The following is a 15,700-nucleotide window of genomic DNA, read 5'->3' on the forward strand; positions in this document are numbered from 1 at the left end:
AATTTGCAGAGCTGATATGTTTATATCAAAATGAAGTGTTAGGACCCTTTGTACCTTCTCTCCAGGTTTCATGAAACTGAACACACTGAGGGATATACAGGGATGGAAAATTGCAAGGAATACAATTTGAAACTGAACAAGCCAGATGCAGCTTTGCACAAAGCTTATGGAAAAATGAAATACAGGTCTACCATCTCAAATCTGGTGACCAGTAATCCAGTTCCACTGCTGGTTTGGACATAATTTTCGCTAACCTAATTTCAAATTTCCCACATCGCTGCGCCAACCCTGTTTTAGTGGCGCCATTAGCAGAATCAGCTGTTGGCAAGGTCTTTAAAAGAAGCAAGTTGTTCCTCTGTTATTCGGCATTTATTTTATAACCTGTGTTAAGGAAGTGCTTCTCATGATGTAAAGCACTAACACCATAAATTATCTATACAAGGTGGAAGTTTTGAAAAAAAAAACACAACTGGTGTGCCTGTGAAAAGCATATTGACTTGTTTAACATTGGCTTTTCCACATACAAAAGGAAACAAAAAGTTGTTCTAGTCCTTTGCTGACAGTGAATCAAAAATAATTATCTGTTTTCTAAGGAAAATTATGAAAGATGAAGATGTTCACAACTAGGTAAAGTTCTCAAAGTGGTTTTAAACTCCGCATTAGTGAAGGCGTAGAACTGTTAAGAGATGAAGGAACAAGCAAAATTATTTTGAGAAGAATTAGGACTGCACTATAAGTGAGATTATGAATGCAATTACAGTGAAGGGTGGCTTCCACATTTCAAACTGGCATATGGCAGGTGGTGCTGGCATTGGAGAGGGTTCAGAGGAGATTCATAAGGATGATTCCAGGAATGAAAGGGCTCTCATACGAGGAATGTTTGATAGCTCTGGGTCTGTACTCACTGGAATTTATAAGGATGGGGGGAGGGGGATCTGACTGAAATCTTTTGAATGTTGTAAGGACTAGACGTAGAAGTGGAAATGATGATGGGGGAGTCTAGGACAAGAGGGCACAGCCTCAGGTTAGAGGGGTATGCTTTTAAAACAGATGTGGAGGAATTTCTTCAGCTAGAGAGTGGTGAACTTCTGGAGTTTGTTACCATAGTCAGCTGTGGAGGCCAGGTCTTTGGGTGTATTTAAGGCAGTGCTTGACAGGTTCTTGATTGGACACAGCATCAAAGGTAACAGGGAGAAGCCTGGGGGTGGAGCTGAGGAAGAGAAAGAAGGATCAGTCATGACTGAATGGCGCAGCAGACTTAATGGGCCAAATGGCCTAATTCTGCTGCTATGTCTAATGGTATTTTTTCCTCTAAATCCATGTTTCTTCTCTATTTCATGTTCCCTTGGGGCTATTAGCTAATTTCCCTTTGGCTACTTTCTCAATGAACTGACAATGCTACATAATCAGCCAAAACTTCCTGCAATTTGTAGGGAATTTCCCTACAGGTGTATGCAATTTCCCAACTGCTCTCTAAACCAGACCATAATCTTACATTTCAGAGGATTTGTGCGGGGAATAAGTTGAATTAATTGCACTTGCATGCTTTGATTGTTTTCAAGTATTTTAATTTAATATTTTCATAGTAATATAATTGTAATAGATTTCCCATTCACTTTCTAATTTTTCTAACATTTTTACAATAATATGGCAATGCTGTCTTGCAAATTGTCAAAAAATTTTAAGCATTTCTGAGGCAGGACTTCTATGCAAAGCAAGTTTGGGCTTAAGCAGCTGAGTACAGGGGCTTGCTGTTGTTAAGAAATTCTCATTTCACATACCATCAATTATAATTGTAGCTACGTTTCCAAACTTGTAATCTGGAGAGCTTTAGGAATACTCCAGAGAGTAATTTCATTAAAATACAAAAACAAAAATGGGGTAGCAATCTTAAAAATCCAGCTGTTCGTTCAGACTTACCTGATCTGTCCTAATTCCAAACTAATGCAGATGACTTAATCTGCCCTCTTAATACATCAAACTGATAGTGGTTTAACGAAACAACTTCTCAACGTCAAATTGAAGGTGGGCAATACAAATGCTGATCCGGTCAGAAATATTCACATGCTAGGAATTAATATACTATCACAGATTATAAAATCTAATAAACAGAGGAATTTGAATGTACATTTCCAAAACGATGATGATTCTTCATTTAGATCTCTAAAGCAGTTTATTTCTCTTAAAGCTGTGAAGTAGCTATGTAATAGCACCTATTATCTGTCGTCAACGATACATACTGGTTCATATTTTAGCCCTTCTGAAGCAGCCACCATTGTTTCTGCTAAGTCCAGGACATCTGCACCGACATCTATTTAAAAAAACAGAAGTATTATCTCAGTGATTGATTAAAAATTCTCTCATTACTGTCAGATAAAAGCATCAACTTTCTTCAGTAAACAATTCTTGGATATTTGAAATAACTATACTTTATTTTACTCATAAATCACACTACTGAATTTGATGTAAATTAACCCAAGTATTATAGGGGAAAATCTAGGGAAGCAAACATTTCATGAGGGAAGTACTATTCCAGTTGACCATAAGGACTGAATTAGGCTGATCGAGTCTCTTCTGCCATTCCATCTTGACTGATTTACATTCCCTCTCAACCCCAGTCTATAACCTATAACCTTTGATGCCCTAACAAATCTATCAACCTCCACTTTAAATACTGGTATTCTTTATGGCAATAACTGAAAATAGAAAATTATATACAAGTACATTTCAGTTAATAATTTCACCTGGAAACACCCAAGACAACTTTATCAAAAACTCACATCAAAAACCTAGTTAGCAGTTCTGCCACTTGTAAACAATAATATTCAAAGGAGTATATTTTGTGCAAGGTACTCCTCAAAGGAGATCATATTAAAAGTATAGCCACATCAAGATGCTTGTTATTTGGTTACATTTGGACCCCTTCCAAAAAGAGAAATGACACATCATTGAATACATGCAGTTCTCCAAGGTACCTATCTGAGCATCAGATTCAGCCAGATAATACTTGCCAAATAGAAAAGCAAGTCTGAGTGGGTTGCAAAACCAGATCAAGACATATAATGAAAACATGAATGAAAAAAAAGTTGCCTCCATGCTTAAGATAACAGTTTAAGATTCACAGGTAACACATGTTCAAGTTGTAACAGATTTTCTCAACTGCTCAGGAGTTTTGAACAATATCTTCATTGTCCAAACTGACCCGATTATTGTATTCATTTCACTGAAAGATGCATTCATACATTAAACATCACCCTGGTATTCACAAAATCAAAAAGTCACTTTTTTTTTGGCAGTAAGCATTACCATGATCAAAAACAGAAAGCAGCAGAAAAATCAATCAACCATACTCTTGAAAGCTACTCAATTTATTCAACATTTGTTCCTTTCTTCACAAGTATGCAAATACTCCCTCCCCTTCGAGACAGTTATCAGTCATCTGTACTCTATTAAACTACAGAGCTTTCAATTCTTGCTCTCACGGAAAATATCCACATTTCTCCTTTCAGCAGAAAATAGTGGACAAACTCCTCCATCGATAACTATTAGGAACTATAGATTTATAGTACTGTAGCCGTATTACTAGTGTTCCAACATCAGGTGCTGAAAATGCAGCCAATACTGATTGAACGACTGCTTAATAATCAGCACAAAGATTAAGATGAATTTGTTGCTGTGCCCATAAAGCATTTAAATTCAGTTCATGTTTCCATTAATCCTGTACTTCACAAATGTGTTTATCAGCAAAATTCTGTTAGGAGCCCACGTGCATGGAATCAACAGGTCACATGTTAAAAAGATAGTTTAGTAAACAAGTTACCTTCACAACAACTATAAAAATTAGGATGAACTCAGAATCGGCAATAATATTGACGGAGTACTTACAATGGCATTTCATTGAAACTGTAATATCTAAATTGATTCTCAGTTTGCTGTAAGATAAAATAAGAAACATTTACTGCTCCAGTGAAATAATTCTGTATTTCTGAATTAGTCAGTAATCAGATTCCAAAATAAAAAGCATTATGAACACAGCCACATTCACTCCCTCTGCATAGGAGATACATACTGTAAACAAACTATTAACATTCAAATTTAAATCCAGAAATTGGGCCTTTTGTGGAAGAGAGTTCCAATTTCCCATTTGATATGTAGATGCCTCTATCACTGAGTTGTAGAAGGCCATTTAATTCTCTTACCATCCTTGTCTCTCCAACCTGAAGGAAGTTTATTTTCTTTATCTACTTTATCAGTTTATTTAAATACCTTAAAGCCCCCATCTGCATGACAGGCTCTACACTCTACGGGAGAACACATATACTGATAAATGCCAAGTCTTTGATTTTCTATTTCATGTTTCAGAATCACATAACTGCCACAGGCATCTCTTTAAATCACTGATGGCCATAGGCACTTACTACATTTAACAATTCTGCACAAACTGAAAAATTTCTGTTGATGATCTGGTTTCTCCTAATGATTATATACCATGGCACAACAATGGTAGCTCTGGAGCTTAAGTTTACAGAGGCTGGCAGCTTTCTGCGTAGTCACACTGAGTCTTAACTACTGAAGACTTATGCCAGCAATGACAGATACGGAGAAAGCCTCATCAGAGGTTCAGATTGCTTCCTGTGCAGTTGAGAAATTTTATCTTAATTCCCCAGGCAAAAATTTAGCATGACATGACAAAATTGCAAAAGCTTCATATTTAAAAAATTAATAATTAAGCATTCTTTTATATTGACATACACAATGAAATTTGTTTTCATTTCTAAAAATTAGTTAACTAGAGGGATTATTAAAAGGCAGGGGCTTTTTTGGAGCTGGAATTTCAGACAAAATCTTCCTTGAAGGCAGCATTTACAAAAATGAGTTCTCTAATTGCATCTTGAATCTTATGACTAGAAAATTACTTAGTGCACGTCTATTTTCTCAGGCATGTTATCACCATAGTCGCAAGGCTTCAGCTGGCAGAAATTCACTGCTTGAATAAAGCTTAGCAAAGCAGGAAAATGTTCCATTATTGATGTGCTTTGGACATTGAAGGATTTGTCTCCTCTGCAATTCACTGAAGGGGATTTAACCAACAGACCACTGAAAGAAGATTCAAATGTTACTCTGAATATATATGCAGCCTATTTTCATTGTGACTAATGATATTGGGACATTTGATATCAGTGAGCCTGAGTAAAAGCCTCACTAATTGTCAAGGGCATTTAGGAACTGAACCAATCATTTACAATTGGAGAGTCACCAGTCAGCTGGAAACTAGCCTCCATTCAGAATTTTGAACTCAAGGCCATATTTGAATAAACAATATAATCCAAGGCCAGGCGATCAGTTATCAGAAGATCCAGCTCACTAATATATCCTGTCAGCTCTTTCCATGTCTCCATTTATCCCAACCCACCCTCTCAATTCTAATATCATCTGAATAGGCAAGACAGTGGCTATATTCCTTTTGGAGTTTGAGGAGATTTGGAATGTCACCAAAAACACTCAAAAATTTCTACAGATGTACTGTGGAGAATATTCTGACTAGCAGCATCACCGTTTGGTATGGGGAAGCTACTGCACAGGATCGAAGCAAGCTGTAGAGAGTGATAAAATTAATCAGCTCTATCGTGGGTAATAGCCTCAGTAGTAACCAAGTCACCTTTGAGGATCGGTGCCTCAAAAAGGCAGCATCCATCATTAAAGACCCCCACCATCCAGGCACACCCGCTTCTCAGTGTTACAATCAAGCAAGAGGTACAGGAGCCTTGAAGGCACGCACTCAGCGACTCAGGAACAACTTTTTTCCCTTTGCAGTCTGATTTCTGAATGGACATTGACACCATCAACATTACCTCACCACTATATATATACTCTGTAATTTGCTTCCCCACCATATTATCATGTATTGCATTGTACTGCTGCCACTAAGTTAACAAATTTCATGACATATGCAGGCGATTTTAAATCTGATTCTGATTACTTCTTTACTTCTGTCCTCCAATCATCGTGGAAAGGATTACAAAAGTGCCCTCAATTAAATAAATCAAATAGTCACCTGGCAAAATCTTTATCCACTTCATAATCATATTTCATCCATGTGTCCTGATAGACAAAAAATTCCATAATGGACAATAGAGCAATGGTGGTAAAGGCAATTATAGAAACTGCAAAGAAGAAATAATTGTTATTGTAGTTAACTATTAAGAATAGAGTTGTTTTGAAATGTTTAAAAGTCCTGTTAAGAAACTAAATTTAAAATACCTGTTCCACCAGCTGTAGAAGTTTCAATATAACTTTCAGGAATCTTTGGGAAAGCATCAAGCTCCTTCATTAAATTCAGTGCCTTTTTCTTATTTAATCGCCTCATCTTCAAAGATGCATTTAGGGATTTTCACTTTCAGCTTCATAAATTAAACCTGCAAATACAGTAAGTACCATTAATTTAATAGTGGAAATTCTGAAAGAGATGCAAGTTTTATATCAAATGATATTTCGTGTCACACAGTACATCATTCCTTCTCTCCCCACTAAAGCCACAATTTAGGTTACTTGAATCACAAAATGGATGACCAGCTCTATTTCGTACAATGATCTCAAAGCTGTTAAGTTTAAGCAATTAGATGTACCTGTAGTGTAAGACTGCAAGAAATTGCAGAGATATGAATGCATCAGTCAGTCTTGCAAATCAACCCTTTTTCCATTGATTTTAAGTCAAAAACACTTCCCAGTGGCCCAGAAAAGCAGCAAAATAAGCAAGGACACCTTCCATCTCTGTCATTCTCTATTTTTTACCCTTCAGGAAAAGAAAAAACCTGACCACACAGAACAGACTCAAGGTCAGATTCTATTGTTGTTATTAAACTTATGAACAAACTTCTCATATGCTGAACAATAAACTCTTGATCTCTTAATCTCTCAATGTAGCCCTCCCTTACATTTTTTGTCCATTTGTACTGAACTTTCTCTACAACTGTGAAACTATGTTCTGTATGCTGTTTTCTTCCTACTACCTCAACATAATTATGCATGGCATGACTTATCTGAATGCCATGCAAGACCAAGGCTGTTTGCAGTATCTTGGGACATGTGAGAATAATAAACCTACACCAATTTGTATGAGAATTACATTTGAGTTAGTGACTCAATTTTCCTACAAACATGTAGATTTGTAGGAAATTAATATAAATTAGAGCAAACTTGTTTTCCTTTGCAAGCTTTCTTCTCTATTTTAATGAAGTTACTGAACTTTCACAGGTTTAATAGGCATCACAGTAACATGACAATATTACAACTCAGGGCGCACTGGAGCTCAGAGTTCAATTCTGGCGCTGTTTATAAGAAGTTTATGGTTCTCCCTGTGAACCATGTGGGTTTCCTCTGGGTGCTCTAGTTTTCTCCCACAGTCCAAAGACATATTGGTTAGGAGGTTAACTGGTCTTTGTAAACAATCCTGTGATTACGCTAATGTTAAATAGGTGGGTTGGTGGACAGTGCGGCTCATTGGGCCGGAAGGGCCTCTTCCACACTGTATCTCTAAATAAATACCGCCCACCTATTAAGAATTGCTGAAGTTGGCATCCAGGACAGTCATGCTATGAGTATATTTAGTATTTTGCCAGTCAGGACCTGTTTGATAAGTTATGCAAGGAAGATCCAGCAGCCACACATGGAATTGTTTGTCATGTCTAATTCAAGTTCCAGACTACTGTATTGTTAAGGTGCAAAAACATTCCTTTGGCAAAAAACCTAAACTGCATCAAACTAATCACAGACTTGAAAAAAATTGGCTGTTGCTTGATCAGATAACCTGTGGAGAATGTAATATGTTTGGCAATCCGGAGGCCTGGCTGTCATGTAAGGAAACGTAGCAGTAGATTTGCACACCGCAGACCTTAACAAGGTACACGAGCAAATGTTTTGCACATGACACCTTTTATTAAGGGATAAACATTCACATAGACCAAAGGTTCCCAATCTAGGGCCCACGTACCCCTCGGTTAATGGTAAAAGAGAGTGGGGACCACCAGCATAGATGCTGAAGAAAGCGCTCTGTACTTAAACAGCTGATTGCCTTCTAGCAGCACCACCACTGGAGGCATCCCAGCTGGTCTTCTGCTGGGAAGCTTAAATTTTTATCAGTGTGGTTGAATGATCTAGCAGAGTTGACATCAAACAAAATACCACCTCCAGACTTCTGACTGAAATTATAAACCTACAGATACAGCCCCACTCCTGGCCAATTCCAAATAGCTCATACTAATCCAGATTGTAGGATCTTAATGTATGTTTGTCATGCCAATGTCTTTTTCACTGCTTCTCACTGGAAAGCTTAACATAAAACTGCTGACTCTAGAATATAGAGGGTATCAGAGGCATACTTTCAAACAACAGGAAAGAATGTATAACAATCTCTATTAGAACAAAATTGAATTGGACCAATTGCAGACTAGTTACCAGGACCAGATGGGCTTGAAATTTACAGTTTTAAAGTAAGTGGTAGGAGAGATGGTAGGCCATATCAAAACTCACTAGCTCCTGCAGTGCACAGCAGTTTAAATTACAAATGTGACATCTTTGCTTAAGGGAGAGAAACCAGAAGTTGGGAAATTTTCAGTCATTTAGCAAAATGCTCATTGTTGGGAAGATATGATTAAAGAATAAACAGCTTGTCATTTAGAAATAAACTTCATGCAATCATGCCAAGGCAACATAACTTTATAAAAGGATTATGAAGTTTGATAACTTTACAGTGTCATAAACACAAGACAGTCTGCAAAGCTGGACTGGGGAGTTTAGGAGGAAGTGATCCCTGTGGAAAGCAGAGGGGCAGCGAGGAAACGTAAAGGTACAGTTTCTTTGGTGGTATGGTCCCTTTGGAGATGGCAGAGGATGATGTTTTGGGTGTGGAGGATCATGGGCTGGTAGGCAAGGACAAGAGGGACTCTACCTTTAGATGTATCATGTTGGAATTTCCAGAAGTGATTCAATAAGCTGCCATAAGAGGATAGATAAGATTTGATTATAGTTCACAATATTGGGGACTACAATTTAATGTGGACTGAAAACTGGTAATCACACTGACAAAGAGTCAGAAGCAATAGGTCTTGCTCACACTGTAATCAGTAATTGTGACCAATTACTGGATTAGTCCCTGGCCTTCAACTATTAAGTAAATGAGATTCTTTGCATACTATTTGATTGTCCAGCAGAATATAGATAAGTTGAAAGAGTATGTAAAAACTGGCAAATGGAAAACACATGATCAGGCACTTTTGGTGGAGGAACCTAAAGACAAACTATTAAATAGAATGTTACCATTTCCAGAATAGGCATTAGAAGCACCAGATGTGATCATATAGTAATTAATAAAACAAATAGCATATTCGCCTAAGTGGACGGAATTTAAAATAGGCATTTTATTGTGCTTGCCTACTTAGCAAAATATGGAGTTATTATTTACAGATTATATACAGTACTATGCAAAAGTTTTAAGGCACATGTAAAAAAATTCTGTAATGCCAATATGTTTCCAAAATAATGAAATGAAATGTTTCTAAATATCAAAATAAAACAGTAAAAGCAGTAAACAGCAAAAACAACTAAATCAAATAAATATTTGGTGTGACCACCCTTTGCCTTTAAATCTTCAATTTGCTCAGGTACACTGTTATGCAGCTTTGTTAAAAAGAAATTGGCTGGTGGGTTGTTCCAAATATCTTGAAGAACATGCCACAGTTCTGCTGACTTTGGCTATCTCTCCAGACAACCTCGATGATGTTGAGATCTGGGCTCTGTGGAAGCCATACCATCTGTTACAGAACTCATTGTTCTTCTTTTTTGCTGAAGGTAGCTCTTTATGACCTTGGCCATGTATTTGAGATCATCGTCCAGCTGCAGAATGAAGTTGGGAATGATCAGATGCCTTCCTGATGGTATTGTGTGATGGGCGAGAATCTACTTGTACGTCTCAGCATCGAAGATTCCGTTGATTCTGAACAGATCACCAACTCCATTTGCAGAAAAGCAACCCAAACCTACAGGGAACCTTCACCGTGCTTCACTATTGGCTGCATCCATGTAGTGCTCTCCAGCTCCTCGATAGACAAACTGCCTCCTGTTTAGGACAAGAACGTCAAACCTCGACTTGCCAGTCCAGAGCACCTGCTGCCATTGTTCATCACCCCAGTCCTTGTGTTTTTGTACATGGGCGAGTCTCTTGGCCGTTTCCACTTTGGAGAAATGGGTTTTTGACAGCAACTCTTTCATGAAGATCTCTTCTGACAAGACTTCTCCGGACTGTAGAGGGGTGTACTTGGGTTCCAGTGCTTTTTGTGAGTGCAGATCTGATAGCAGTGCTGGACTTCTTCAGAATTAGGAGGGACACCAGACTGATGCATCTCATCTGCTGCACTCAGTTTCCATGCCCAACCACTGCTTTTCTGATCCTTAACCTCGCCCGTTTCCTTGTGCTTCTTCAGAAGACATTTTGAAACTCCTATCTGCTGCAAAATTTCCACTTGGGAAAGACCTTGCTAATGCAGGATGTGTCTTACTCCTTCCATCGTGTAAGAATTGATGATTTGAAGGTTATACTGTCACATCTATCACTCACGAGGAAATCTGCAGACGCTGGAAATTCAAGCAACACACACAAGATGCTGGTGGAATGCAGCAGGCCAGGCAGCATTCATAGGAAGAAGCACTATTGACGTTTCGGTCTCAGACCCTTCGTCAGAACTAATTTAAAGAAAATATAGCAAGAGATTTGAAAGTAGCAGGGGGAGGTGGAGATCCAAAATGATAGCAGAAGACTGGAGGGGGTGGGGTGAAGCCAAGAGCTGGAAAGGTGATTGGCAAAAGGGATACAGAGCTGGAGAAGGGAAAGGATCATGGGACGGGAGGCACAGGAAGACAGAATGGGGGAATGGGAGCACCAGAGGGAGATGGAGAACAGGCAAAGAGTGATGGGCAGAGAGAGAGAATAAAAAAGGGGGAGGGAAGGAATAAATAAATCAGGGATAGGGTAAGAAGGGGAGCAGGGGCATTAACGGAAGTTAGAGAAGTCAATGTTCATGCTATCTGTCACTCCTTCACTTTTTAGCTTAGTTGTCCTTCACCCAGTTTGATTCTTTCTGCACATGTTTCTGTTTCAGTTAAACAGTTTAGTTCATTCAACTCATTGATATGTTTATTATCGTTGTTTGATCATGCATTGGGCAATATATCTACAAAATAATCAGGCTTTACATTAAAAGTGGTTTCTTTATTTAACAAAATATAAAAATTTCTCTATAATGCTCAAGTTTTTTTGGAAAATGAATGTTTGGAAATTTAAAATGTGCTCGTCTACTGACACAGTCATGCAAAGACAAAAAAAAAACATTTAAAACGAAATTTATTTAAAAGGTCCATAAAAGTATATGTTACGAGGGAGGGAGAAGAGCAGGGCTGGCCTTGTGGGATTAATTCCTTAGAAAGTGGTTCATGTCATCATTTTTCCATAATCAACGCAAATGTCAAGAAACAAGTTGAACAAAAATGTTTTTGTAATTTCTCTCCTCATCTACAGATACACACATTCCATGAGACAGAAATTTACTCTGTATCTCAGATTTTTGGGCGATGATACGTGAACTCTACAAGGGTGAATTTTTCATAACCCAAAAAGCTGTTGCCTGTGCAGTTTTGGTCCCATTAATAGGGAAGGAATATACCAGCATTGAACATAGCCCAGAAGGGATTCACTAAGCTAATTCTTGAATGAAAAGATTGCTCGATTACCAATGGCTAAAAGCATTATAAAAGTATTCTTTCTATCTTAGATGAAGGAGCAGTGATCTTACCCACATTTTTACCACATACTATAAAAGATATGGTCTCCTTTATAGTGCAGAAATGAAACAAGATTTGCATGTCTCGTTTGCAGAACACCTTTATCTAATCCACAAGGGCAAACATGAGCTTTGATACCATATCCCACTTCTACTTTGGCTCTGACTTCCTGCACCATTCCAACAAAATCCCAATGCAAGCTTCATAAATAAGTAGGACTAGACACATTGCAGTAACTGGAATGAAATAGAATTGAATAATTTCAGGTTCCTTACTTTTCCCTTTTGGAATAGAATTGGCCAACTAAGTTGCGTAGTTTGTCACTTGTAACTAAAATTTCATCAAATCTGTTGGACGTTAGCTATTTGGTTAGAGGGTGTGAACGTAGAAGAATGTACAGATGAGGTTTTATAAAGCATTGGCCAGACCACATTTGGAATATTGTGAGCAAATTTGGGCCCTGTATCCAGGAAAGCATATGCGAGCACGAGAGGGGGCCTAGAATGACTTCAGGAATGAAAAGCTTTAATATACGAGGAGCATTTGATGGCTCAAGGCCTGGACTTGATGGAAGTCAGAAGGATTAGGCGAGGTCTGATTAAAACCTACTCAATACAGAAAGGTCTGGATGGAAGTGTTTCCATTAGTAGGTGAGTCTTGGACCGAAGGCAGTTTTAAAATAAAAAGGTGTTGCTTTAAATCTGAGGTGAGGAGGAATTTCTTAAGCCAGAGGGTAGGAAATTTGTTGAATTTGTTGACACAAAGGGCTGTGAAGGCCAAGTCATTGGGTGTATTTAAGACAGAGACTGATATGTTCTTGATTGGTAAAAGGGTTAAAGGTTACATGGAGTAAGAAGCAGAATGGGATTAAAGGAAAACTATCAGCTCAATTGAATCATGGAACAGATCCAAATCGTCAAATGGCCCAATGCTAGACTGTAAGACCAGCAGGCTGGAAGTCACTCCAGAGGACTGAGAGGATGATAGGGGTCTCCCCAACATCCACTGGGGACATTTATCAGGACCGATGACGGGGCCCTTAGTATTATTAAGGATCCTACTCATTCATCAAGCATCTTCATTGAATTCCTACCATCACTCAGGAGACTCTGATGTATAAAAACAAGAATCAGGATGAGAAACAGTTTTTCCCCTCTCAGGCCATTAGGCTTTTAAACTCCCTGCTTCATCACATTTGAAGTGTTGCTGGTTAATCTGTTCCACACTTTACAAGACTTATCAGTTTAGTTTGTTACTTATGTGTGATTCATCTGTAGATTTTAACCTAACTTTTATAAGTTATTGGGGGTTATGTGAACAATTCTGTTTTACACCCTGGTCCGGAGAAACATCTTTATTGACAGTATGTATGTATATAGTTAAATGACAAAAAAACTTGACTTGAAAACTCCTCACAATACTCCAAATGAGGCTTTACCAGCCCCTTATTAAGCCTCAGCATTATATCCTTGTTTTTATATTCTAGTCTTCTTGAAACGAATTTTAACTTTGTATTTGCCTTCCTCACCCTCCAATTTAACCTTTAGGGAATCCTGCACAAGTCCCTTGGCACCTCTAATTTTTTGAATTTTCACCCTATTTAGTAGAATGAATAAAAGTGTAGACTATTTTCTAAAGTGCATGACCATACAATTCCCTACAATGTATTCCATCCACCACTTCCTTGCCCATTCCGCTAATCTGTCTGTTATTCTGTAGCCTCTCTATTTCCTCAAACATCTTTGTATCGCCCAGAAAAGCCACAAAGCCATCAATTCCATCATCCAAATCATTGACAAACAACATAAAAAGAAGCGGTTCCCTGCGGAGCACCATTAGTTACCGGTAGCTAATCAGAAAAGGCCCTTTTTATTCTCACTCTTTGTATCCTGCCAATCAGCCAACACTGGTACCTTTCCTGTAATACCACGGGCTCTTACCTAGTTAAGCAGCCTCATGTGTGGAACCTTGTCAAAGGCCACCTGAAAATCCAAGTAAACAACAGCTACTGATTCTCCTTTATCTATGCTCAATTCCAACAGACTTGTCCAGCAAGATGGCCTGTTTTATCATTTGTCTCTTTCTCCAACTAAATTTCCTCATTAATCCATTAGCCGGATTTGTAATCATTTGAATCACCTCAACAATCCTTGTTTAATCGTATCACTTTATCCTATCAACCCCTTCTTCACTCTCTCAAATACTTAAAAATAACTTGTTTGCTCACATTTTCAATTTTGGTGATGGTTCTGCAGCCTGAAACATTACCTGTTTCCACAGACACTGCTTTACATACAAAGCATTTTCAGCTTCACAAACCATATCAGAGCAAATATTAAAACCGTGTGTTTTCTTACAAAGGAGGCAAAAAATAACAGTAATTCCACCCCCCCCCCCACACACACACACAGTAGTTTGCCCTACACTTTGACCAGTATTTACTCATTTGATCAACAGCTTGCAATTTAATAGTGCCGTTAACAGAGAAAAAAACATCTCAAATCACTTCATAAAGGTATAAGCAGGCACAGACACTGGACAACTATGCAGGCAATTGAGTACTAAGAGCCAAAACAATACGAAAAAGAGCTGAAAACAGAATCAAGTTCAGAAAAAGAACAGAGTGAATACAGGAGAAACAAATGACACTGAAAATGTCAACAATCCAGTTCACCCTAATACGTGGCCAGGAGAGGTGATGAAACTTGTGACAAGGATATTATGTATCAAGTTATTCAAACTTTGATCTCCAGGACTACATTCCAAAATGCATTTCCTCCTTATATCATCAAAAGGTAAATCACATCCTTCCAATCTACAAATTTAAAAAGACTATTGCGCAAGCATATGGCAAACACCATGCTTTCAAGTTGGTAAAAATCGCCAATCCTCCTCGCGACCTACAGTTCCAATTCACAAAGGTGATCGAGCAAGTGCGAGTTGCAACAGAAGGAAATCCAAGCCGAGCCATTTGAATGCCCCAATTAAGTTACTCTTGGTCTGCAAAACTGTTTTAAACGCACCAATGTGCTCTTAACAGAAAAAAATAACAAGATCACACAACTACTAACCCTCCCACCAAGAAAAAAACCCGTTCTTCCTCTTTTACGAGGAAACAATAAAATGTTGAAAGAGATCTAAAAAATCGAAGTATTCGTCAAGCTGCAATTTCAAGAAACACATGAAATGAGTCTGAATTACAATGAAACCCCTGTAATGTTAACAGCATCGGTGAAATGTTAGAAATATTACTTAAATATGATACCAAAGGCAAGTGCATCAAATATTTTGACGGCTGCTCATTTCAACACATCAGAGCAAACATTAAAACTGTCAGATTTCACCCATCCACCCTTTGCTTTGGAGGTAAGCTCGCTGAGGGAAAGCACGGAATGAGAGACTCACTGCGAATGGTCGCCACTTGCCGGCCGCCGGGCTCCTGGGCTGGCAGCGGCTCTGGGTCAATGCCGCTGGCCGGCGGGCACTTTCGGCTCATACGGCGCGGTGTAAACCCCCTGGCCCTGTGATAGCGGAGGTGGGTGGCGGCAGTGCGTTACCCAAACTCACTACTGCTCTCTCACTCGTGGACTAAGGACCGAGCCTATCAATGCGCGCCATGTACGGCATTTCGGTTTCCAAGGGAGGAGGAGGGGAAAGACACGGCGACCTCTGCCCTCCCACCTCCCAGTGACGTAACTTCCTGGCGGCGGGGCTTCTCGCCGAGCTGCTCTTCGTGTCGCTTTTCAGCGGGCAGCAAGATAAGTGGGACAAGTGGGGTGGGGGGCTGCAACACCAGGGATTCACCCTGTCGGGCAGCAAAACAGAGAGACTGAGGATAATGGAAATCCGGAGCAACACACAAAGCACT

General features: G+C 38.9%; 1 protein-coding gene across 1 annotated transcript in view; it reads right to left on the reverse strand.

The window, feature by feature from the left end:
* Nucleotides 1-15,497, reverse strand: part of ergic2 (ERGIC and golgi 2) — a 56,818-nt gene extending 41,321 nt beyond the window's left edge. The window contains exons 1-5 of the mRNA XM_059978239.1: nt 15,238-15,497; nt 6,262-6,416; nt 6,056-6,164; nt 3,886-3,932; nt 2,241-2,311 (exon numbers count right to left, since the gene is read on the reverse strand). Coding sequence (XP_059834222.1) covers nt 2,241-2,311; nt 3,886-3,932; nt 6,056-6,164; nt 6,262-6,367 — 333 coding nt within the window. The 5' untranslated portion in view covers nt 6,368-6,416; nt 15,238-15,497. The remainder of the gene's footprint in view (nt 1-2,240; nt 2,312-3,885; nt 3,933-6,055; nt 6,165-6,261; nt 6,417-15,237) is intronic.
* Nucleotides 15,498-15,700: the final 203 nt, after the last annotated feature.

The sequence above is a fragment of the Hypanus sabinus genome, chromosome 8 (assembly GCF_030144855.1).
Source record: "Hypanus sabinus isolate sHypSab1 chromosome 8, sHypSab1.hap1, whole genome shotgun sequence".
In the NCBI taxonomy this organism is placed as follows: Eukaryota; Metazoa; Chordata; class Chondrichthyes; order Myliobatiformes; family Dasyatidae; genus Hypanus; species Hypanus sabinus.